This window comes from Procambarus clarkii, chromosome 5 (genome assembly GCF_040958095.1).
Source record: "Procambarus clarkii isolate CNS0578487 chromosome 5, FALCON_Pclarkii_2.0, whole genome shotgun sequence".
In the NCBI taxonomy this organism is placed as follows: Eukaryota; Metazoa; Arthropoda; class Malacostraca; order Decapoda; family Cambaridae; genus Procambarus; species Procambarus clarkii.
This window is the reverse complement of record NC_091154.1, coordinates 2,806,928-2,832,800: the sequence shown is the minus strand read 5'-3', so window position 1 is coordinate 2,832,800 and position 25,873 is coordinate 2,806,928. Positions and strand designations below refer to the sequence as shown.

Below are 25,873 nucleotides of genomic sequence, written 5' to 3'. Positions count from 1 at the left end.
CTTCAATAATCATCCACACTCTTCATGCTATCTGCTGATGCTTGTATGCAAGGACATATACCTCCCAACCCAACCTCTTGTATAATTAAACCCTAAGAAGAATTTGTTTAATTTTATTGTAATAAACTGCATTACAAAATAAAAGAATTATGTTTTATAGCAAAATACTTATAAAAAACTTTTATTTACAGAATAAAAAATGCCCTTAACTAGACTGTCTTAAAGAAGCCTGTAAATTTTTATTGTGGGAACAAGCACTGATGGGCCTGATGTAAATTTCACAGACTTTTCTTAAGAGACGGATGGCTTCTGAAGCTCGCTTAAAATTGGGGTCACTGTCAGCAATTTCAACACTGGAGATCATATAGTCAACAAACTGCCTCATTGACGATAATGGTATCTGTGTAATGGAATTATCTTCAGAATCATCATCCTGTCCCTCATCGGTTTCTACAGTGGTCAGCTCAAGGACGTCTTCTGGTGTCATAATGTTGTGATGACTCTCCAGATGCTTCACGATATCCTCGGCCACCAGGTCACCAAACCCTTGTCCAGGGATGCTGTTGGCAATCTCCACAATGCTGCGTACCTCTACCTGCGTGTCAGGAAAACCAAGAAAGTCAGGCATGATTTCAGGCCAAAGGTTCTCCCATGCATCCTTAAGGCAAGTGGGATCAACGTTCTCCCATATGTCAGTGATGATGGAAACTGCATTTCTCATATTAAACTTTTTCCAAAATTCAACCACTTTTTCTCTACTTTTGCCCTTGCCTTCAGTGTAGAGAAACATCTCCCAGAGAACTTGCCTAGTGTACAGTTTCTTGATCTGCGCTATCACTCCTTGTTCGAGCGGCTGCAGCAGAGAGCTGGTGTTAGGAGGAAAGAACTCGAGGCGGTATCCGTCGCTGTCAGCAGTGCCCCTCAGGGCTTGTGGGTGACTGGGAGCACTGTCAACAAACAAGATGGCTTTGCTTGGTAGATTTTTAGACCTCAGGTACTTGTCCACGGCAGGAATGAAGTTATGCTGGTACCAGTCGGCAAATATTGTTGAGGTCACCCAAGCTTTGTTGTTAGCTCGCCATACCACAGGCAGACGGGTGACATTCTTGAGCGCACGAGGACGGTGGGACCGGTATACCTAGGACAGGAGGAAGCTTGAAGTCCCCGGCAGCATTTGAGCAGAATAGCAAAGACAAACGGTCCTTAGAAGCCTTGAAACCCAAAGTTGCTTTTTCCTCCTCCATCAAGAAGGTCTTACTGGGCAGACGCTTCCAGAAGAGGCCAGTTTCACCTGCGTTAAACACCTGTTGAGGATATATTCTGTTATAAAAATTACTAATGCTTCTGCTGGTTGACAAATTTGATAAAAAGTTACCCTTAATAAAAGATATGCTCCCAATGAGTCTTTAATTGAATATATTACAAAACCCAGTAATAATTAAAGTCTATACAACAGTTGAGGATATAATATAATTCAAAATATGGCCAAAGCAAATATTTTGTAAAATTGCTAAAACTTCAAACGAATGACAAATTTGATTAATAAAAATATATTGTTCTCTTAAGATATGCCTTAATGAGTCTGTTAATTTTTTTTAGTTCTTATTCAATTAACAATGCTAGTTTTTACACACCTGCTCAGGAGAATAGCCTTCCTCCTTGATGATTGCTGCAAACTCAGCAGCATACAATACTGTAGCATTATGGTCAACAGGAGTGCGAGATGATGAACCAGTATGGTTAAGAGCAGGGCGAGCTGATGAACTGGTATAGTTACCAGTAAGGCAAGATGGTGAACCAGCAGCAGTGCTGAGAGATGATGAATCATTATGGTTAGCAGCAGGGAGAGACGATGAACCAATATGGTTAGCAGCAGGGAGAGACGATGAACCAATATGGTTAGCGGCAGGGAGAGACGATGAACCAATATGGTTAGCGGCAGGGAGAGATGATGAACCAATATGGTTAGCAGCAGGGAGAGATGATGAACCAATATGGTTAGCGGCAGGGAGAGGAGATGAACCAATATGGTTAGCGGCAGGGAGAGATGATGAACCAATATGGTTAGCGGCAGGGAGAGATGATGAACCAATATGGTTAGCGGCAGGGAGAGACGATGAACCAATATGGTTAGCAGCAGGGAGAGATGATGAACCAATATGGTTAGCGGCAGGGAGAGATGATGAACCAATATGGTTAGCGGCAGGGAGAGATGATGAACCAATATGGTTAGCGGCAGGGAGAGACGATGAACCAATATGGTTAGCGGCAGGGAGAGACGATGAACCAATATGGTTAGCAGCAGGGAGAGATGATGAACCAATATGGTTAGCGGCAGGGAGAGACGATGAACCAATATGGTTACCAGCAGGGAGAGATGATGAACCAATATGGTTAGTGGCAGGGAGAGATGATGAACCAATATGGTTAGCAGCAGGGAGAGATGATGAACCAATATGGTTAGCAGCAGGGTGAGACGATGAACCAACATGGTTAGCAGCAGGGTGAGACGATGAACCAATATGGTTTTTGATTGGGCAAGACAATAGACCAGTGTGTTTAGTGGCAGGGTGAGATGATGTGCTAGTATGGCTTGTAGTAGGGTAATAAGTGGATGGAGTACTAGTGAGGTTAGTGATAGGGTGAAACAATGTGTATGTATGGTTAGGGCGAGATGGTGCTTCGGCACTGCCAGTGTCGGCACTTATCTCCTGCGTCACAATATGTAGTCCATGACGTTTCTTAAAGCTGCTCAGCCAACCATATGAAGCATAGAATGATGTGCCAGAGGCCCCCATCTTCTTGTCTATGCCTGCCTGTATCTTAGTGGCCTTCTTGCAGATAATAGTACCATTGACAGGAATGTTTTTCTTCTGTTGATCCTTTATCCAAAGGTACAGAGCTCTCTCCATCTCCCTGAAGCATTCACCCCCGAGGGACTTCTCATCACTGGATAAAGTTTTCACTGTTGTGGCTTGTCTTATATCTCTCTCTTTTTTGGAGGTACGAATGGTCGACTTGTCAACCTGTTAAAAAAAAAGGTTGACTAAACATCAAAATTGCTGTTTAAATTTGTTAATCACAAATACAATAACTGATTGATACTCTTTATGTGCCATTATGGTGAGGGCACTGTTTCAAGTATCATCAGCATCACTACTCTATCTCCCACTTCGATAGGTTAGGGAGGCATCGAGTTTAAGAAAAACTGCGAGTAGTACACGAAACAACATACATCGTTGTTCACACTAATCTCATGAACAACATCCGTCACTGTTCACACTAATCTCATGAACAAAATACATCGCAGTTCACACTAATCTCATGAACAACATCCGTCACTGTTCACACTAATCTCATGAACAAAATACATCGCAGTTCACACTAATCTCATGAACAACATCCGTTACTGTTCACACTAATCTCATGAACAACATCCGTCACTGTTCACACTAATCTCATGAACAACATCCGTCACTGTTCCCACTAATCTCATGAACAACATCCGTCACTGTTCCCACTAATCTCATGAACAACATCCGTCACTGTTCACACTAATCTCATGAACAACATCCGTCACTGTTTACACTAATCTCATGAACAACATCACTCTCCATCACAGTAACTCTACTCAAGTCAACCACAATAAAAACTTAAATTAATAAAAAACCAGTGTCTAATTTAATGAAATACCATTTTCTGGGTGAGCCCCCGAGGCTCCCCGGAGTTTACCGGGCTCATATGTATTTATTAGACCGTGGCATCGGTAGATTTGAGTTCTTGCCTGCCAGAGATCATAAGCCAGAACCTGGCCCCCTCAGAGAGGCATGAGGAACAATGGCCTATGGAAACCCCCATGTACAGTATTTGGAAGCATTCCGAATCTGCCATCGACCAGCGTCTGGCACCCAGAAAGGTAGGTGTAACAAAACAAACCCCACATTTTGTAAAAATTGCTAGCAAAACCTGAACAGAGAGGCAGAACTCCAAAACCAAAACAAGCAAACATCACTAATGTCGTCCCACCGATTACCCGTGCCGGCCGCTATAGCATTTCAGGCCGAGCATCAAAAACAAATAAAAAAAAACGCCGGAGGGAGGGTACCGGGAGCCTCCATGGCTCACCCAAAAAATGGCGTTTCATTACATTCAATGCTAGTTTTCTTGGGGGGAGTCCCTTCAGCTCCCCGGAGCCAACTACCCACATAGGAAAAACCTTAGGGACTTACCCGGGAGGCGGTCGTTGCTCACTCCCCAACTCGAAGTCGAGACAACTGGCTGCAACCGCCAACCCAAAGCGACTCAGGCCCGACTAGACCCAGGGACGTTCACAAGGTAACGAGCAGCCAGGACTCTGTTCGACCGCCAAAAGCCCCGAGCCCGAATGTCAGCCCATGACATGTTGCCAAAAACGGCAGCAAGAGCAGCGAACTTACGAATGTCATGGGCACGGGGATAGACCGCAGGCTGGCTAGCATTAATAACTCTGAGGATGACCTGGGAGACCCGCACCTGCGAACAGGGAAGAAGGGAAACTGGATCAACCCAAAGCGCGTCCCCGGGCACAGAAGCCGTGGCGCGCAAATAACAGCGAAGAGCCGCAACCGGACACAAAACATGAAGCACCCCCGGCCTAAGCAACCAAGTATCCACAATCCAAGGACCCCTTCAGAAAGCAGTAGTCTCATTCTTCGCCAGAAAAGAAGGAGACGGCTGCAAACGAACAAAACTATCACAAAGACCGAAAGAGCAGAGCAGAAACCCCTGCACCGGAGGAGAGCATGCAGCTCACCAACCCGACCCCCAGAGGCCAATGCCAACAAGCGCATGTGCAGGCCGGAGGTGAAACAACGCCCGAGACAGCTTGCAAAATGGTGCAGAAGTAACATCAATACCGAAAGCAAGCTGTAGCGGCTCCGCCAGCACCGCACGATACGAGGTGACAGTGTTAGGCATAAGGTGACGGTCCTGGAACAACCAAAAGAGAAAGGACAACACCACCCTAACAGAAAGCGAAGTACAACGATAAAGACGCAGGAAGAAATGGAAGGACCGCCAGGAAGCTTCGTACTGCCGCCGAGACGAAACCCGCAGGTGGGACACTAATAAGGAAGCCACCTGATCACCATAGAGATGATGATAAACTCGAGTCAAAAACACCATACGCGAAGACTCGAGGCGAAGATTGAACCAGCCATGTGACATTCCGGTCCAATCTGCTGGAAAAGGCGGAGCCGCGGGAAAACCTCCGGGTTCGGACACCGGGCAAGCAGCGCCTGAAACCACGGCTGGGCCGGCCACCACGGGGCCAAGAGGACAACTCTTCCCTGGTAGGTTTCCAAGCATCCAAGCAAGTCAGGACCTGGAGCAACAGCTGAACCAGGGGAAAGAGGTACAGGAGCCCCCCACCTCGACCAGTCCTGCTGAAAGGCATCCACCCCGACAGCCTCGCAATCGGGGAAGGGCTCTACTTACTGGGGAAAGCGCCGCGACCACGCCAATGCGAAGAGGTCCACCTTGGGGCACCCGAACATTTGGCAGAGCCAACGGAAGGAGCCGGCATTGATCGTCCATTACGTGGAGAGGGGAACGAAACGGGACAGGCCGTCAGGTACGACGTTGGACACACCCCGCACGTGAACTGCCAGGAGAGCCAAACCCCGAGAACTCAGCAGACGAGTCACCCGAAGCGACCAGCGCCAAAGAGCCAGGGACCGCATTGAACTCCCTCAGTTCAGACAATGAACCACCGGCGAGCCGTCCGAATGGAGCCTGATCGTCTATCCGCAGGCGACCCGAATCCTCCGAAGCGCAAACCACACTGCTGCAAACTCCTGCATGGTGCTGTGGGCTCGACGGAAGGACGGACCCCACCGGCTCTCGCCGGCCTGGTGAGCACTGGTCACAAAGCCCCAGCCAAGAGACAACGCATCTGTGAACACATCGAGTGAGGGCTCGGGCAGGCACCAAGGCACTGAACCCCGAAAAACCAGAAGAGGAAGCTGGCGACGCAGCAGCCGACACAAAGTCCCCAGGGGTCGAACCCTGCAATTGCAAGAGAGGTGGAAAGGACATCCCCGAAGGAACCAGAACAGCCGACGAAGCCAAACTCGACCCAGTGGGTAGACCAACATCGTGAAGTTCAGGCTCCCGAACAAACCCTTGAGCAACTGCCGGGTGATCCGGGAGCCCCCAGAAACAGGTGCAAGTGGGACCGCAGCCGAAGGAGAGACTCCGGAGGAAGAGACAAGGAAGCGATCCGAGAGGCCACACAAGACCCAGCCAGGACCGAACCTGAGAGGGCACCAGATGGGACTTCCTCCTGTTCACCAAGAACCAGAACCCGGCAAGCTGGGAAAGAACCAAATCCCTGGCTAGCAGACAACTGGACCGGCTGAGAGCCCAAACCAGCCAGTCGTCGAGGTAGGCCAACACCCAAACACCTAAAAGATGCAGATGGGCCACAACGACCCCCGTGAGGCATGTGAACACGCGAGGTGACAGGTTCAACCTGAACAGGAGAAAACGAAAGCGGTAACCTTGATGCCCCAAAACAAACCCGAGCCAGTCCCTGAACCCCGGATGAATCGGGACGTGCCAATAAGTATCCCGGAGGTCCAGGGACACCATCCAAGAACCCGGTTCCAACAGTAGCCAAACTTGAGACAGTGTAGTCACCTGAAAGGAGGGGCAATGAACCCAGGGGTTCAGACAGAACAAGTCCAGAATGGTCCGCTGGCCCACAGAGTCCTGTTTCGGCACTGGAAACCTGGAAACAGACGGGAAACCCATCTGAGGCACGACGTCGTTTCAATGACACCCAAGCGAACCCACTCCAAGACGATTCGACGGAGCGCAAGCCTGCCCCGTCAGTCCCGAACCCCCCCCCCCCCCCCCCCGTTGGGGGAGGGGCCACCCAACGCCACCGCAACGCAGGCCAAAGGAAACAACCCGAAACGCCCACAAGCTGTCGGACCAGGCATGAGCAAACAGTGCTAGCCTCCCCTCCATCGCCCTGTCAATAGGGCGAACCGCAAAAGGGCCGGCGCCCCTTACGAGACCCAGAACCCTGAACAGGGCGAACACGGCGCCAAACAGCCGAAGGCGGAGCCAAACCCGAACCTGGCACGACCCCTCCTGGAAGGATCACCCCGGGACCCCCGGAGAACCAACAAGTCCAACATCGGATGGCAACTGGCCGAAGCAGCCTGAATATACAGTACTGCGCCACAGCCGCCGGAGCAAAAAGCAGCGGACAAAAGGGTGAAGACAACCTAAAAGCCAGGGGGCCCAGGCCGATTCCAGAGAGGAGGCAAGCACCGCCTGTCGACACGCGAGCTGGAAGCGTAAAACTGGACAACCGTATCCCTCAAGATCGGCACAAACAGCTTCAACAAGGCAGCCGACTCACGAGCAGCAGAGCCCAAGGCACCAGACCCCAGAACAGTCCCGAGCGCCCCCCTGTCCTCCCCTAGCCAGTCCGAAGACAGCTCCAGGAGAGAAAAGAAGCACAAGGCCGAAGCCAAGAGGCCCCTGGCGCCCAAATCCTCGGCCACCTGCGCAGCCGAAAGGGAGGGAATCTGCACATGGAGCTGCAGAACACCAACATCCTGGGGAAGGGCAGGAGCAAACAAGCACTCATTGATGTGCTCAAGGTTGCCCCCCCCAGGAAAACCTGAACCACAGGAGAAACCTCGTGCCACTCAAGCATGCGGGAATGACTAAAAGGAATGCCAGGCCTCCAAAGCAAAGACAGGACAGTCCGCCAGCCAGAACGACTCCGGAATGGACCCAGAAAGAGAACCAAGTCCCAAACCTGAAAGGCGACGGATCCATCACGGAGGCGTAATCCGGGTCACGCAGGAGGTAAGCCGCAAGGCCTGCCCGCATCGCAGCTGGTTGTATGCGGAAAGCTGAAAACCTCATGAAAGATGGAACCGACGCACCCGAGGGGACACGGAACCGAACCCGGGGAGGGGCAGACACCAAATCCAAGTCGTACGAGGAGGGGGGGAAAAAGAGAACCCCACACCTTGTAACAATAAGTCCCGTTCCAAGGGTAGAAAAACCCAGGCTGGATCAAGCGGGGCCCAAGGTCCCCAAGTCAGCCCCTCCCCAGCTCCAGGATCCCCCTCCTCGGGACCAGGGGCTGAGTCATTCCCCAGAGCACCGGCCCCTAAAGAAAAGGCCGGTGCAGCCGAGTAAGCCGAACAGAAGGGGGCCCACTGGCTTCAGCTGGGAGATGGGAATCGAAGGCCTCCATCGCCACACCGGAAGGGGCATCCCCTGAGACCGCCCATGACTCAAGACCATCTAAACCCTGCCCCAACTCCGAAACCCTCAGGCGTTTCAGAGCTGGAAGCAGGGGGTGGGGACCAGAACGAACCACAGAAGGGAAAGGACGAGGAGGCGCGGACTGAACCAAAGTCGAAGCGACCCCAACCCCCAAGTCAGAGTCCCTATAAGCAAAACGGGACAGCCTCAGGGCATCCGAGTGAGCAACCAACCTAGCGGGTTGCAACAACCTAAAACGCGCATGCAATGCATGCGCCACCTGTACCCGCATAAGATCATCTGTGGACTGGGTAAATTGAGTCACCAGCAAACAGGACTCAGAGTCGAAAGTGTTGCCGACCCAACAGGCAGCGTGATGGAGGCAAAAATCATGAGGGTCACCCTGAGTCAAGGGGACCGAGCAACCCTCAAACTCGCATGAAGCGAGGGGGGCTCCGGGGACACATCCATCGGACCCATGCGTCCCCTAGGGGATTCCCAGGGTCCTGAGCGCTTACTATAAGAGAACTCGCGCCCCAGGTAAGCCCAGGCAGGGTATTGCTAACTCGAAGGCCCAGACTGGAGGCCCAAAACTATCAAACAACTTTCTAAAACTGAACCCCAGGGATGTGTACACTCACGGGGATCTAGCAGGGGGCACCACCGAAGTAATAGTGCATAGGCAGGCCCAATGAGGACAAAGCAAGGCAGACCGCCCCCCACAAGGCTCTAAACAGAAAGAAAAACAAAACCCCGCAAGAGGACAACCCATCCCAAGGAACAGAGCCGACCGCCGTGAATGGTGACAACTAACTGCGCAGCAACCTGCGCCCCTCCAGTGCAAACTGCCTCTTACCCTAAGGTAAACAAGGAAGACAAAACCCCCACGCACCCAAAGGGCAGCCAAAAAACTGAGCAGTCAGACGGCCTCACAGAAGCAGGTCCCGAGGAACTTGTGGAAGGTGGCCCGAAGCCCCAAGGGCAGTACTTACAGGGCACCTAGGGACGATAGCCCTAGGTGCATGCAGCCCGAGTTCCATGGAATAATTCCTGGCTCTCACACCCCTGGAAGACAGCCACCACACGCTAAGTACAGGGCTGAAAAACTCTGGAGCCAAGCACACGACCACTGCCTCTAGCATCAGTCTGAGAACAAAGGGTGGATAGCCGGCGTGAGGGGTCTGGGGCTCCCCCCTTCCTCCTCCCGGGGAGGGGGGGGGGGCTGCGCAGACAGCGGCGCAGCGACGTGTCATGTCATGATCATTTGCTCGTTTATTGAGGGGAGTTCTATCCACTTGTTTGGCTTTTGGTAGCAAATTTTCACCAGAATAGGGGTTTGTTTTGGGATGCTTACCTTTCCGGGTGTCTGACCCGGTTGATGGCAGACATAGAATGCTTCCAACCACACGGGAGTTTCTAAAGGCCATTGCTCCCCTTGCCTCTTCTGAGGGGGCCAGGTTCTGGCTCATGGTAGGCCCATAAGAACTTCATACACATGACTGATGCCAAAGTCTGACATAAACATATCAGCCTAGTAAGCTCCGGGGAGCAGAAGAGGCTTCCCCCAGAAAAGAAGGAGACAGCTGCAAACGAACAAATCTTCCGTCAGGACCGAATGAACAGACACATCTGCGCATCAAATGACTAGGCAAATATTAGGCATCAAATGACAGTCCTGAAAAAGCCAAGAAAGAAAGGAAAAGACAACCCTATCTGAAATAGAGGACAGCCGATGAACAGAGAGAAAATGGTGAAAGAGCGCTAGGAAACTTCATACTGTCGCCGAGACGAAGCTTACAGGTGGGACACCATCAACGAAACCACCTGATCACCATACAAGTGGTGATAGACCCGCGTCAGAAAGACCAGATGCGAAGAACCGAAGAGAAGACCAAACCAGCCAGGTACCTGACTGGGCCAATCTGCCGAAAGAGGTGGAGCCGTGGAAAACATCTCGGGTTCGGACACTGAGCAAGAAGCACCTGAAACCAAGGCTGGGCTGGCCACCAGGGAACCCCACCTCAACCAGTCTGCCGGGAAGTGTCTACCGCGAACCCACGCAGTCAGGGAAGAGTGTCCACATACACAGGAAGACACCCAGATCACGCTGATGCGAAGAGGTCCACTTCTGGGAGCCCATACATTTAGCAGAGTCAACTGAAGGAGTCGGCGTCGCCTGTCCACTCCGTAGACAGGGGAATGAACCAAGACAGGTCCTTTGCCAGGACATTGGACATCCACCAGACAAGAACCACAAAAAGAGCCAAACCCTGAGAATTCCAGCAGACGAGTCACTCGAAGAGACCAGCCCCAAAGAGCCATGGACAGAAGAGAACCCCTGCGATTTAGGCAGTGAACCACCAGGAAACCATCCGAATGGAACGGATCGTTGACCCCTGGAGTGATCCGAATCCTCTGAAGCACCAGCCAAACAGCTGCGAACTCCTGCACCGTGCTGTGAGTCCGACGGAAAGACGGAGCCTACAGCCCCTGGCTGGCCTAGTGAGCACTGGTCATGAAGCCCTAGCCAAAAGACGAGCATCCGTGAACACATTGAGTGAGGCCTCGGGTAGGCGCCACGATACTGAACTGAACCCAACAATCGTGAGAGCGGCGGAAGGGAGATCCTCGAAGGAACCAGAACAGACGCCGGAGCCAAACCCAACCCAGCGGGTAAAGGAGTACGGCAAAGTTCAAACTCACGCACAGCTGCTCAAGCAACCACAGAGTAACCCGGGAGCCCAGGAGCCCCAGGAGAAGGTGGGACTGCAGCTGCAGCAAGAACATCAGAGGGGGTGACAAGGATGCTGTCTGAGTCCCACACAAGACCAAGCCAAGACTGAACCCAGGACAGAACCAGATGGGACTTCCTCTAGTTCACAAGGAACCCAAACCCAGCAAGCTGGGAAAAACCAAATCCCTGGTGAGCAGACACGCGGACTGGCTGAGAGCTCACACCAGCCAGTCGTCGAGGTAGGCCAGAACCCAAACCCCTAACAGATGCAGACAGGTCACCACGACCTGGGTGAGACAAGCGAATACACGAGGTGCCAGATTCAGGCCAAATGGAAGGCAACAAAAGTGGAAAGATTGCCACCCCACCACAAAACCTAACCAGTCCATAAACCCCGGATGAATCAGAACGTGCCAATACACGTCCCGGAGGACTAGATACACCATCAAAGCATCCGGCTCCAAAAGAAGTTGGACCTGGGAAGGAGTGGTCATCTGAAAAGATGGGCAAAAGATCCAGGGGTTCAGGTGGGATAAGTCCAGAATTAACCTCAGCTCTGCACAGTACCATTTCGGGACTGGAAACAGGTGGGAAACCCACCTGAGGGCCGCGGTCGTTTTCACCAAGCCCAAGCGCACCTACTTCAAGATGACCCAACAGAGCGCAGGGAAAGAGGCCTGCCCTGAAAGAAGAGCCACCCAACGCCACCATAGGCCGGAAGAGATGACCCGAAGGATACGAATCGTGGGACCAGACGTGAACAAACAGCGCGAGCCTCCCCCCATCAACGAGGTGACCCACGATAGGGCTGAAGCCTTTCACAAGAAGCCGGCCTACGAGCAAAGCAACCACTGTGCCGACCAGACACAGTGGCCCACCACTACTAGGAAAACCCTGAAACCTGGCACAAAAGAGGGTGGGGGAAGGGGGGGGGGTAACTATATAAACAAGTATAATTAAATTTAATTAATACTTTTTTTGGATACTTGGGAATGCATTTGTTATCTATTTTGGTGTTACCAATTGTGTGTGTCCGTGTTATTAGCAGTGATCATGCAGGCAAGCCCTCAACAGCTTCCCGTAGCTTAAGAGCTCCACCATGTCTAAATCCAGCTCTGCTTGACAACACCCGTCTAACTGGCAGCCATAAGCCACCCACAACAGTTGTGTAACTCCGGCAGCCATAAGCCACCCACCACAGTTGTGTAACTCCGGCAGCCATAAGCCACCCACAACAGTTGTGTAACTCCGGCAGCCATAAGCCACCCACAACAGTTGTGTAACTCCGGCAGCCATAAGCCACCCACCACAGTTGTGTAACTCCGGCAGCCATAAGCCACCCACCACAGTTGTGTAACTCCGGCAGCCATAAGCCACCCACCACAGTTGTGTAACTCCGGCAGCCATAAGCCACCCACCACAGTTGTGTAACTCCGGCAGCCATAAGCCACCCACCACAGTTGTGTAACTCCGGCAGCCATAAGCCACCCACCACAGTTGTGTAACTCCGGCAGCCATAAGCCACCCACCACAGTTGTGTAACTCCGGCAGCCATAAGCCACCCACCACAGTTGTGTAACTCCGGCAGCCATAAGCCACCCACCACAGTTGTGTAACTCCGGCAGCCATAAGCCACCCACCACAGTTGTGTAACTCCGGCAGCCATAAGCCACCCACCACAGTTGTGTAACTCCGGCAGCCATAAGCCACCCACCACAGTTGTGTAACTCCGGCAGCCATAAGCCACCCACCACAGTTGTGTAACTCACTTACCTGAACTTGACGACTTCTCATCTGGCCACAGCTGGACATTTTGTGCAACACGTCCACAGAGTCACTGTTAATGCAGGGCCAGTCTTTGCCTTTTGTTTTGCGCTCTCCCTCATTGTCTCGAGGAGATGGGGCTTTCATCTTGCCCTTTTCTCCTGCTCGTACATCTTTAGCTGCACACTCTTCATGTTCTAATGGCTCTGTCGAGAAATAACTAGACTAAAAGATGGCAATGTGTGAAAATAAAAATAAAAGTCTTTCTGATCCATTTCCCTAGTTTGCTCCAAGCCAAAAACCTTGACCTTAGGGTAATGTCAGCTATGTCACCTCTGACGACTTCATTCCCTCTGGTCTTCCCAGTACTCTGTCGTACAATGCTTTGAAACTACTGACGGTTTTGGTGTCCTGTCCCTCAAGTGTTCAGCCATCCCACCCAACTGTCATTCCGAGTATGTTGGAGAAAGATATGATTTAGGATAAAACCCACACTTGTGTACTTGTGAAATTTATGTAAAGAATTTAAATCAAGTCTTTCGCACTCTCCTGAGTGCCTTGTCAAGGTCTGAGTGTGTGGTTAAGTTGAGACTTACATCTCAACATCTAATCAGCGCAAAAAGATGTTGAGATGTAAGTCTCGTCCTTATCACATTCTCAAGACCTTGACAAAGCACTCAGGAAAGTGTGAAAGATTTGGTGTAAATCTTTTGTGTAAAGAAATTTGTGTAAAGAATTTACACAAATTTCACAAATAAACAAGTGTGCATTTTTATCCTATGTTATGATGTCTATGAGAAGACATTACCATTACAGTACTTAAAGGATGTGATTGTTTCAACGATCAAGCTTCCTGTGAATCATGCCACTTCTCTTTCAGATGGACTGAAACTGAACTAATTCCAGGTTCATCTTAGATCACTCATGGGGTCAATGTGTATTATGTTCTGTCCAAAATTCAGGATGACCACCATGTCTGTATCAGGTGGTATCAAGCCAGTCATGGCTCATTTTCCTGGACCCATGGGATGCCTACTGGCATGTTACTCACCCATCCTCAGTCCAGGGATTGGTTGGAATTTTACATGGGGCATTCCAATTACCATTTTCAAGATCTTTTCTTTGAGCTTAACCCATGAAATTTACCAAGATGACCCTCTCAGACTCCACACTGCTTCAGCTCCGCTTACATCCCCATCTGAGGCTTGTAAGTACTGTAAGTACAGTACTGTACCTGCCAGTACTGTAACTGCCAGTACAGTACTGTACCTACAAGTACTGTACCTGTCAGGTACACTACTGATTTTATCATTAGGGAGTTCAAGCACTTCTTGAGCTGCCTAACTTTACCTGCATTTGCATATTACTGGAGCTGGGAGTGGCTGAAAGCAGTTTGTAATTATCTGTAGTGTTCTCTGCTTTGCCTGCTCAAGAACCATTAGGACTGAGGTTCTATAACATCGTAATCCCCAGTCAAAATGCGGAAATTGGCAAAGGTCAAGATGGCCCTTTGGTGTATCTCTGTGGGTCTCAGCCATCTGACCTCATTCAAAATGTTTCCCAGCAGTCTACCATCTTAAGAGGAGGGATCCATGTGCCCCCCTTCTCAAACATTCTCATATGCGCCCTCTCATGGTTTTGCACGATGTTCAAACAACTACCAATGGCTGAAGGTACTGTACCTCATTACCCCACTGCGGGAATCCATCAACTCACACTGTATTAAGCGCTGTTCTACAGTCAGAAGCCTTTGGTGTTGAACGGTTTTCATCTGGACTGGAACCGGTCGACAACCATTTTCAGCATCTGTTCCTTCTGATTCAGGCGTTTCTCCCAGTTACGTCCATGATGAAGAACTTTCAAGACTGCTTCATTCATTTTACTCCAAAGTGGCCAGTCCACACCTCCTCCCTGCCTACCCTTGACCAGTTCTCTTCATAGATCTCCATCTCTTCAAGACAATCAGTGGCTGGATCTACTATCTTGTGTTGGTTCTGGAAATCAATGCCCCTACAGGCCGTTCATTGACCAAGCCTCCTGGTTGATGGTCAGTTCAACCAAGCTGGTAAACACCACTGCTTGCAGTCTAATGAATCACAGTCCAGTTGATCAGATATTTTATTTAAATACTGTATCTGATATTTGAGGTATTTTATCAAGTTCTATTTTAAACACCATGAGAGGTCAGCTAGTTGTGTTCTTTATGTTTAGAAGGAGTGTTGAGAAGTCTTGAGCCCTTGATGTTGATATAGTTTTCTCTCAGTGTATCTATTGCACCTCTGCTTTTCAATGGGGCTATTTTGCAATTCCTGCCGTGCCCCCTTGTCTAATGTGGTGTTATTTCCATGTGCAGATTTCAAACTTGACCCCTATTAAAATTTTCAACGATTAGATTATTGTGTGTGTGTCACCTGTATTCTAAGAGAATACAGATTTAGAAATCTTAACCAATCCCATGGACCTACACAGATGGTCAAACTGTACGTTGTCAAAAATACTCCAATCAGTATCAACATTTTTAATCATGCAACATTAATTTCCCCATGCAACATTTTAATAACATAAATATACCTTACCATCTTTTACTTCAATCAAGTCATTGTCTATGCAGATCTCAGAGTCTTCACTAACATCAGCTCCCTGTAAGTGGATAAATTTAAGGAAATTAATAATAATTGATTAGTAAATTAATAAAGAACGGAGATGAATCTATGATGGCTTAAAACACATGATTCCCTCAATAAATTCTTAAAAGCAGGCTGCGAGTCTAGGAAATTTAAATTTATTTAAAGTGTGTCAATACAACCAATAACGAGAGCATTTACCACAAGGTGGTAATCACGAGAGCATTTACCACAAGGTGGTAATCACGAGAGCATTTACAACAAGGTGGTAATCACGAGAGCATTTACCACAAGGTGGTAATCATGAGAGCATTTACCACAAGGTGGTAATCATGAGAGCATTTACCACAAGGTGGTAATCATGAGAGCATTTACAACAAGGTGGTAATCACGAGAGCATTTACCACAAGGTGGTAATCATGAGAGCATTTACTACAAGGTGGTAATCACGAGAGCATTTACTACAAGGTGGTAATCACGAGACCATTTACTACAAGGCGGTAATCACGAGAGCATTTACTACAAGGTGGTAATCATGAGACCATTTACTACAAGGTGGTAATCACGAGAGCATTTACTACAAGGTGGTAATCACGAGAGCATTTACCACAAGGTGGTAATCACGAGAGCATTTACCACAAGGTGGTAATCATGAGAGCATTTACCACAAGGTGGTAATCACGAGAGCATTTACCACAAGGTGGTAATCATGAGAGCATTTACCACAAGGTGGTAATCATGAGAGCATTTACCACAAGGTGGTAATCACGAGAGCATTTACCACAAGGTGGTAATCATGAGAGCATTTACCACAAGGTGGTAATCACGAGAGCATTTACCACAAGGTGGTAATCATGAGAGCATTTACCACAAGGTGGTAATCATGAGAGCATTTACCACAAGGTGGTAATCACGAGAGCATTTACTACAAGGTGGTAATCATGAGAACATTTACCACAAGGTGGTAATCATGAGACCATTTACTACAAGGTGGTAATCACGAGACCATTTACTACAAGGTGGTAATCATGAGAACATTTACCACAAGGTGGTAATCATGAGACCATTTACTACAAGGTGGTAATCACGAGAGCATTTACTACAAGGTGGTAATCATGAGAACATTTACCACAAGGTGGTAATCATGAGACCATTTACTACAAGGTGGTAATCATGAGACCATTTACTACAAGGTGGTAATCATGAGAACATTTACCACAAGGTGGTAATCATGAGACCATTTACTACAAGGTGGTAATCACGAGACCATTTACTACAAGGTGGAAATCATGAAACGCTCTCATCCTGTGACTACACTTAAAAAATCAAACATTTGATAACCTTACACCCACCAACCTGCATATCACTCGCCAACAAGCTGATATGCTATTTCAACAACCTGTATGAATAAGTTAAGTGAGAAGTTGGTGGAGGCCAAAACCTGTCAGTAGTTTCAAAGCGCTATTTGACAAAGTGGACTGGGAACACGGGACACCACGAGCGTAGCTCTCGCCTGGTAACTACACTACTACATTCAGCTAATTACAGCTAGTATAAAAAACCTTCATCAAATGTATATCTGCAGTGCACCTCCACTTGAACAGAAGATTTGATTTTAGACCCATATTGCTCCAAAGAAACTTCCATTGTATTTGAAGTGACCTATTTTTCTGTAACAATTACATACCCTGTATACTAATTTTGATTTAATTATGAATAACTAATTATAATTATGATTTATAATATTTTAAATCATAATATTAATGAAAATATTCATAATTTTCAATTATAAATATTGTGCTTATATATAGTTATGAATATAAGAATTTCTTACTAGTCAATATAATTCTGTCTAAAAACTAAGTACAGTACGTATGAATTCATGACTATTGACAACTGTCACAATAGTTACTATCTAAACAGGACGATGGGTTGCAAGATCAACCATCTTAACTGGCAAAACGAGTCAAGTTAATAACATGCAAAGAAACCGGCATAAACTCAACGAAACGAACATACTGAACAGGCACCGATAACATCACTAAAGTGAGCAAGGTACTGTATGTATGTAAAGTCTCTCCGATGTACACGAGTGGGGAGGGGGGGGGGGGGGTTGCTCAAGACAGGCAGGACAGACCAAGGGATGTGGTGTAGAACAAGAGGTACTCTTGTTGAAAATTTGAAGATGCATAATGCCGAAGCCAAGTCTGTCCATGAAACACACAGACAAGGTTTAGAAAAACCCACGGGTTGTGCAGCAAGTGTGTTTAGGAAGAGGTAAATACAAGTTCTGGAAAATGTTAGGATTTTGTTCTAAACAAATCTTTGCTATTATCTAACTATTCAGAAAAAAAGATTTCCAGTTGATGTTAAGTACAGGGCCTTTTCTAGAGCTTAGGATAAGGTATCTCATGAAAGATTAGCCCACAACTACAGGCACATGGATTCAATGGTAAATTATTGGATTGGATAAACAATAATTAGAGCACAGAAAGGAAATGGAAATAACACATACTGGAAAGATATTGCTAGTGGAGCACTGCAAGGTTCTATTTTTTCACCACCTGTTGAAGTAATATATAGTGCATCAATTACTTGGATGATAACATCGTGACACTTATACAGAATATTACAACGAGTTACACAAGTAGAAAGAACGATATAGATGTTGGACACAGACAAATCACATTAACGTGATGTATCAAAGAACAAATCTACAGGAGCCTTGACTAGAGCGCGTCTGGGAACACTCAGCGCATAGGTTCGAACCCTCATTAAGTTTCCTGTGGATTTGTTCATAGATATTATTGTAATGATTTGTATAAGTTGTTACGAATAAAGTTTCTGATTCTAACTCTAATACAGTATTGAGGCTTTGGAAAAACATAATCTCCTCTATGACGAAGCTAAGGAGCAGATATGACAGAAGAAGAAGCAAAACGATAGCATTACTCAAATGAGAGCTGACCCAAGACAACTAACCTGTGGTGGGGACATGGCTAGACCAGAGGAGAACAGGAGACTCAAGACAACTCACCTGTGGTGGGGACATGGCCAGACCAGAGGAGAACAGGAGACTCAAGACAACTCACCTGTGGTGGGGGCATGGCTAGACCAGAGGAGAACAGGAGACTCAAGACAACTAACCTGTGGTGGGGACATGGCTAGACCAGAGGAGAACAGGAGACTCAAGACAACTCACCTGTGGTGGGGACATGGCCAGACCAGAGGAGAACAGGAGACTCAAGACAACTCACCTGTGGTGGGGGCATGGCTAGACCAGAGGAGAACAGGAGACTCAAGACAACTCACCTGTGGTGGGGGCATGGCTAGACCAGAGGAGAACAGGAGACTCAAGACAACTCACCTGTGGTGGGGGCATGGCTAGACCAGAGGAGAACAGGAGACTCAAGACAACTCACCTGTGGTGGGGACATGGCCAGACCAGAGGAGAACAGGAGACAAATGCTCAGGTTGACTTCCCTGAAGCCCTGGACCCAAACACCAAAACAAGACGTTGTCAAGAAATGGCCACAAAGTTGGCACTTGCCAAGAGTACTGCATGGAGATAAACATGAGGCCAATGCAACAACAACCCAGTACTAACAGGGCCAGACAGCTGAGTGGACAGCACTTCAGATTCATAATCCTAAGGTTGCGGGTTCGATCCCCATTGGAGGCGGAAACAGACAGCAGAGTTTCTTTCACCCTAATGCGCCTGTTACCTAGGAGTAAACAGGGACCTGGAAATTAGACAGGTGCTTTCTGTAGATGTGTATCAAAAAGGAGGCCTGGTCAAGGACTGAGCTGAGGGGGAAAGGCTAAGCCCCGAAATCATCTCAAGATAACCTTAAGATAACAGCAGCAGACAAGCCTGGAAATGATAATCAGAGTCCAAGGAATAACATACCTGAATTAGGACAAATGTATGAGGCACAAAATTTTAGAAGAAAGGTGTGCAAAGCACCAATCGGAAACAAGAGACTGATGAAGAACCAAACCAGAACAAGAGGGCCACTACTAAAGGTACATCAGGCCCACAAATACTGTATACATACCATGTTCCTACACTCGGCTTCGGATACATTAGGCTTACTAACACGGTCACCACATGTTACTCCCGACTTCACTGCCTTCTGACATTCTGTGATTGGTTGTGTAGTTTCCAGAGAGGTTTTCAATCCATCTGAGGAAGTGGGCAAATTTACATTAAAAATTACAGATCTTCTTAATACTACAACTAATATTTGACATTTTCATTTTCATTACTGTACAGTGGCACCTCGACTTACGATTGCCCCGACTTATGATAATTTTGAGTTACGATGTAAATTTTATAAAAAATGCGCCTTGACTTATGATAGTGTCGTCAACCAACGATAACTGTTGGTACACGTTTGGGTCGACCGAGCGCGTGGTTCCTGGTCACGCAGGCCGACCTGCCACAGTTTACTACAGCTGCCCGCTTAGTGATGATCACGCCTATAAGAAATTCAATTTTTGTGGTGATTTTTTGCTTTTTGAACATAAAACTGATTAATATATATCACCCCATGGGTCCCAAGAAAGTCAGTGGTAAGGTTCAACATATGAAAACACATGTAAGAATGACCATAGAGGAAAAACAAGAGATCATACATAAACATGAAAATGGAACTAGTGTTGTTGAACTAGCTAGGCAGTACAATAAATCTTCAGAGGAGGAGGCGGTGGCATTAGAAGATGTCCCTTCCTCAATAATTAAGAAAATGTGTGCAGTATGGGAAGGACTGCAAAGTTTTGCTAAAAAGAATCACCCAGATAAAGCTGTAACAGCCCATTGCATTGATCTTTATAATGACAATGTGATGCCTCACTACAGACAAGTGTTGGAAAGAAGGGAAAAACAATCTTTAATGGAACGATTTCTAATGAGAAAATCAAGCAGTGAGCCACAAGCAGGTCCTAGTGGTATGCAGGCAAAACGTGCCAGTGTGTACCTCAGAGAAGTCCTCACTGCCTGATGTTATAATGGAAGGGGACTCCCTTTCCAAACAGTAACACCTCTCCTCCTCCCCCCTCATCACCATCTTCCATATGCCATCAAGAGTCCCCCATAAAGGTAAGATAAACATATGTACTGTATTGTAGAGAAAAAAATTGTATTCAGTATAAAATGTATTTGTAAGTTAATATTTTTGAGGGTGTGGAACGGATTACTGTAATTCAATTTCCTTTATTTCTTATGAGAAAAATCATTTCGACTTACGATATTTCGACTTATGATTCGTCTCTGGGAACGGATTACCATCGTAAATCGAGGCCCCACTGTATAATTAATTTAGCTTACACAAAATTACAGTACTGTATATGACATGCAAATACAGTACTGTATATGACATGCAGTACAGTCATGTATTGTCTCACAATGTTTCAGACAGTGATTCATATTGAACAATATGTGCAGAACTGCATTGCTCTCTGAAGTGTAGCTAGTGATTGTTAAGGTATACACAGGTACACTGTGTTGCTCTCTGAGGTGTAGCTAGTGATTGTTAAGGTATACACAGGTACACTGTGTTGCTCTCTGAGGTGTAGCTAGTGATTGTTAAGGTATACACAGGTACACTGTGTTGCTCTCTGAGGTGTAGCTAGTGATTGTTAAGGTGTACACAGGTACACTGTGTTGCTCTCTCAGGTGTAGCTAGTGATTGTTAAGGTATACACAGGCACACTGTGTTGCTCTCTGTGGTGTAGCTAGTGATTGTTAAGGTATACACAGGTACACTGTGTTGCTCTCTGAGGTGTAGCTAGTGATTGTTAAGGTATACACAGGCACACTGTGTTGCTCTCTGAAGTGTAGCTAGTGATTGTTAAGGTATACACAGGTACACTGTGTTGCTCTCTGTGGTGTAGCTAGTGATTGTTAAGGTATACACAGGTACACTGTGTTGCTCTCTGTGGTGTAGCTAGTGATTGTTAAGGTGTACACAGGCACACTGTGTTGCTCTCTCAGGTGTAGCTAGTGATTGTTAAGGTGTACACAGGCACACTGTGTTGCTCTCTCAGGTGTAGCTAGTGATTGTTAAGGTGTACACAGGTACACTGTGTTGCTCTCTCAGGTGTAGCTAGTGATTGTTAAGGTGTACACAGGCACACTGTGTTGCTCTCTCAGGTGTAGCTAGTGATTGTTAAGGTATACACGGGCACACTGTGTTGCTCTCTCAGGTGTAGCTAGTGATTGTTAAGGTATACACAGGCACACTGTGTTGCTCTCTCAGGTGTAGCTAGTGATTGTTAAGGTGTACACAGGCACACTGTGTTGCTCTCTCAGGTGTAGCTAGTGATTGTTAAGGTATACACAGGCACACTGTGTTGCTCTCTCAGGTGTAGCTAGTGATTGTTAAGGTGTACATAAGCACATTGTGGTGCTGCATTACTTACAAACTCTCCGACACAGTGCTCTCCAAAGGCTTGTATCCAGTATATTCACAATCCCCCGGTAAATTTAAGTTACATAATGGTTCATAATTGAGTGAATTCTCAATTTTCTCTTTAACCCTTATGCAGTTCAGCTAATTAAATGTCCTACTTTGAGGTAATGAAAAAAAGTAAGTACTGTATTCAAAATCTGAAAAGATCAATCACATTTTTTAATGTGATCAGATCAGATCAATTTACTACAAATTACCTACTTAAATTAATTTGTTAGATTAAGGACCTGCCCGAAACGCTATGCGCGTTAGTGGCTTTACAAGAATGTAGAAACATCAATGCTATGTACTCTCATAAACCCAATGTATCTTTTTGTATATAAATAAATAAATAAATAAAAATAAATTTGGCAATTTTAACACTTTCGCGCTCCGTAGAAACTCGCGGTTGACTGGGGGATCGTGGCCCCTCCGTGCGGGTAAGCGCGCGGTGACACCCAAATGTGTATACTCATTCAAGTTTTCTCACCTTAATTCTCGCGCTACGTCGCTCGTTTTGGTATCATTGTGTTCGCAATTAAATTCTCTACAGCTGTGTATAAATATAATGTCCAAAAGCCTAGCGTGACTCCCAACAGCAAAGCGTAAAGTCGGCAAAAACGCACAAAATCAGTAACATGTGCATTCTCCTTCCATTTTTTTACCTTAATTCTCGTGCTACGTCGCTCGTTTTGGTATCATTGTGTTCGCAATTAAATTCCCTACATATGTGTAAGAATAAAATGTACAAAAGGCTGGAGTGCCTCCCCGCAGAAAAGCCTAAAGTTACCCGTGAACGAGCACCATTTTGTACATTGCAACCTAATGTTCAACTCGTTCAATTTGATAACATCAAATTTCGTGCTAGGTCGCTCATTTTGGTATCAAATTGTTCGCAATAAAAAGGCGAGTATTTTAAAACTAGTCCCAGAATAATAGAACAATAACTGGATTTTTAACAAATATTTTAATTCTGGACGCTCATCATCACAAATTTATTTATATCTTTCCAGTGTTCTGACATAAATATTTGTGTTACATCTTTCATTTTGGTATCAAATTGTTCGCAATAAAACGGCGCGCATTTTAAAACTAGTCCCAAGATAATAGGACAATAAATAGAATTTTAACAATTATTTTAATATTCGGACCATAGGCCTATTTATAATATTTCAAGTGTTTGGACATCAAGTTTCATGTTATATCTTTGATTTTGGTATCAAATTGTGTGCAATCTAAAGGCGCTTATTTTAAAACCACTACAAGATTGATCTGATAAAATTTAAATTTTTAAAAAATATTTTAATGAGTGACTCAGTATTGCGTCGTTGGAACACATTCAGTAGAAAAATAAATGACGAGATAATCAGTCTGTGGAACCTCAAAGTGTTAACACATGTAAATGTAGATAGTGATTGGAACTGCTTAATGGTTAAAATGCAATGTTTTTGTTACAGTGCAAACTGAGTTTGCTTATCAGAAATAATTTGTGCTAGTGTACTCACCTAGTCGTGCTTGTGGGGTTTGAGCTTTGGCTCTTTGGTCTAATAAAGTGTATGTCCATTCAGAGTGAGAATGTCACATTTTCTACACGTTTTTGGAACAACTGCGTTTATTGAAATATGAAACTGTTTTTAGCTTATTTATATATCTACACATGTAATAAAAATGCTTGCAATGTATCTAAATTGAAATAAACAAATATTATATGTAGGAAATAGTTTTACGTACCTTTGCCAACTGTGCATTTTTTCAACACTTCCGGCTCCATAATATTATCTAGTTTTCTCTTACATGGTTGTACAGGTATGCTCTCTGTATTACAACAATAACCTGTTTGACCGGGGACCCTTCTAAAATATATACAATGCCGATCCTTAAATCTTTGGAGCCAGCCCGCGCTACATTTAAATTCAGAAACGCCCAAGGAATCTGCAAGCTTTTCTGCAGCGACAATAATCTGATCTCCGCTGACCATGAGACCTTGTGCACGCCGCTCAGAAAACCACTTGAAAACTGCCTCATCCACATTCTTATATTTAGCAGGCTTAAGAGTTTTTCTGTTTGAAGCTTTAGCACCATTAATGTCCCTCTCAGCAGCAAATTTAAACAAGGCTTCCTTTTGTTTATTGATGCCAAAAACAGTGCTTATGCCTATGCCAAATTCCCGCGCCACGGTGCGAAAGGTGGCACCGGGCTCCTTGGTTTTCTCAATAACATTTAACTTTTCATCAATAGTCAGCACCTTCCTTTTTTTGATACCTTGAGCTATAGCAATGGTCAGAGTGCTCAACATTTTGATAACTCAATTAATGCTAAAATAACATGAATATGAGGTTATGAAAGTTCTCCTTGTGGTGTAATCATTGATGAAAGTGTTGCTTTATTAGTGTTATGTAATGCATAACAAATGTAACTGTCAAGCCATTATCAGGCAAACTGTTGACTTGTGAGAGCAGTGGCAGCCACACCGACCTCCTGTTGTTGAGTGTGTGGTGACGACGACCTGCTCTTCTTCCTTCATAACAGGACTGTTAGGGCAAATCAACAGAACATTCTGGCAGGGAATGCCTTGCTCAACTGCTCAACTGTTGTTATTGACTGAGAGGGCAACGACAATTGAGAGATTGGACGTGCCCTGGCAGCCTGACACCAGGAAATGATGAAAAGGAATGGGATCCCTACAGCCTCTTCAGGCCATGTACATAGCCAATGAACTGGCAGGTATGTCGAAAAATGTCTTAACAGACGCCTTCATCTCTTCCTCCTGCCCCGTCGAGGATAATGGGAACCGTGAGGCGGGCAATTTGCAGCCTGAGGTGGAGTACTAGTGTAGTTCTGCCACTATTGGCACAAGAGGGAATCCACTGGAAGCAATGGAGATGTGCAGCCAGGCATGAGTGGCCCATCCAGAGGTGAGTGAGGGCCGCGTCCAGGAGTTTGGCCCATGGACGCCGGGAGGTGTCCTCCAGGAGAATCGTCAGAGATGATGACCGAAGAGCTGGTGCCAACTCCACCTCCCAGCCGGCCTGACAGGTTCCCCTGAAGCTGCTGCAGGAGTTCCCGTGAGCTCCAGAGACACCTGCGTAATGCCCTAGACCGGCGCTATCCCTGCTGCCGCATTAGCCACCACACTACCATTAATCTCGCCATAAGACGGAACCCATTGACGAGAGCCCGACCGACCCGAGGAACCTGAGTACCACAGCGGACCCGCACCAGTGGACCCGCAGAGATGATACCCGATGACGACCCGTATGGGAATCCACGCCGAAGACCACCGCCGGGAGTCCGGACACCTGACGGAGGTCAGCAAAATCTCATACAGTTGCCCAGGGAGGCAAGACCCAGCTGGGGAAGACCTCCGGCAGCGTCTGGCAGGAGGGGACAAGGGAGGAAAGAAAGCAGCAGCGGCTCTTGATCAGCTGATGTTGTTGTTGTTGTGGGCGGGGAGGAGGGCGCGTTCACGCCGGCACCACCGCCGCGTTCACTACCACCCGGGATATTAGAGTTTCCAGCCGAGGGGATATTAGAGTTTTCAGCCGAGGGGATATTAGAGTTTCCAGCCGAGGGGATATTAGAGTTTCCAGCCGAGGGGATATTAGAGTTTCCAGCCGAGGGGATATTAGAGTTTCCAGCCGAGGGGATATTAGAGTTTCCAGCCGAGGGGATATTAGAGTTTTCAGCCGAGGGGAAATTATAGTTTTCACTCGGGGGGGGGGGGGGTGAAAGACTTTTCAGTCGGGAAGTTTTAGAGTTTTAAGCCGGGGGGAAATTAGTTTTCAGATTGGGGAAAGTAGAGTTTTCATGGGAGCCGGACCAGTCTGGAGTGTATTAACAATAATACATCACCTGCTGCAGCTTGTATGGTTGATATATAAAATGAAATACAAAAAAATAAAGATAAAAATTGCTTATCTGCCAAAGTCATCAAACAATTTACCTGACACGGGTTCGAATCCCTGGCCAGGACTCGACGCCTCTGTTCACCTAACATTCAATAGGTGGCAGTAGTTCAAGGCGAC

The 25,873-nt window shown here is 46.8% G+C and overlaps 1 protein-coding gene across 2 annotated transcripts; it reads right to left on the bottom strand.

The window, feature by feature from the left end:
- Nucleotides 1–97: 97 nt before the first annotated feature.
- Nucleotides 98–25,316, bottom strand: LOC123765262 (uncharacterized). 2 transcript variants are annotated; one of them, XR_011230904.1, is made up of 7 exons: nt 23,580–25,316; nt 19,455–19,582; nt 15,349–15,412; nt 12,782–12,978; nt 1,635–3,026; nt 803–1,304; nt 98–591 (listed from the first exon to the last, which is right to left on the bottom strand). XR_011230904.1 is itself a non-coding variant. In XM_045753780.2 (6 exons), the coding sequence occupies exons 1-6, from the start codon at nt 24,142–24,144 to the stop codon at nt 1,071–1,073; spliced, it is 2,580 nt and encodes an 859-aa protein (XP_045609736.2). In that variant the 5' UTR covers nt 24,145–25,316; the 3' UTR covers nt 98–1,070. The 2 variants fall into 2 exon arrangements, 1 of the variants encoding a protein (XP_045609736.2); XM_045753780.2 differs by having other exon boundaries at nt 98–1,304.
- Between the last annotated feature and the right edge of the window lie 557 nt (nt 25,317–25,873).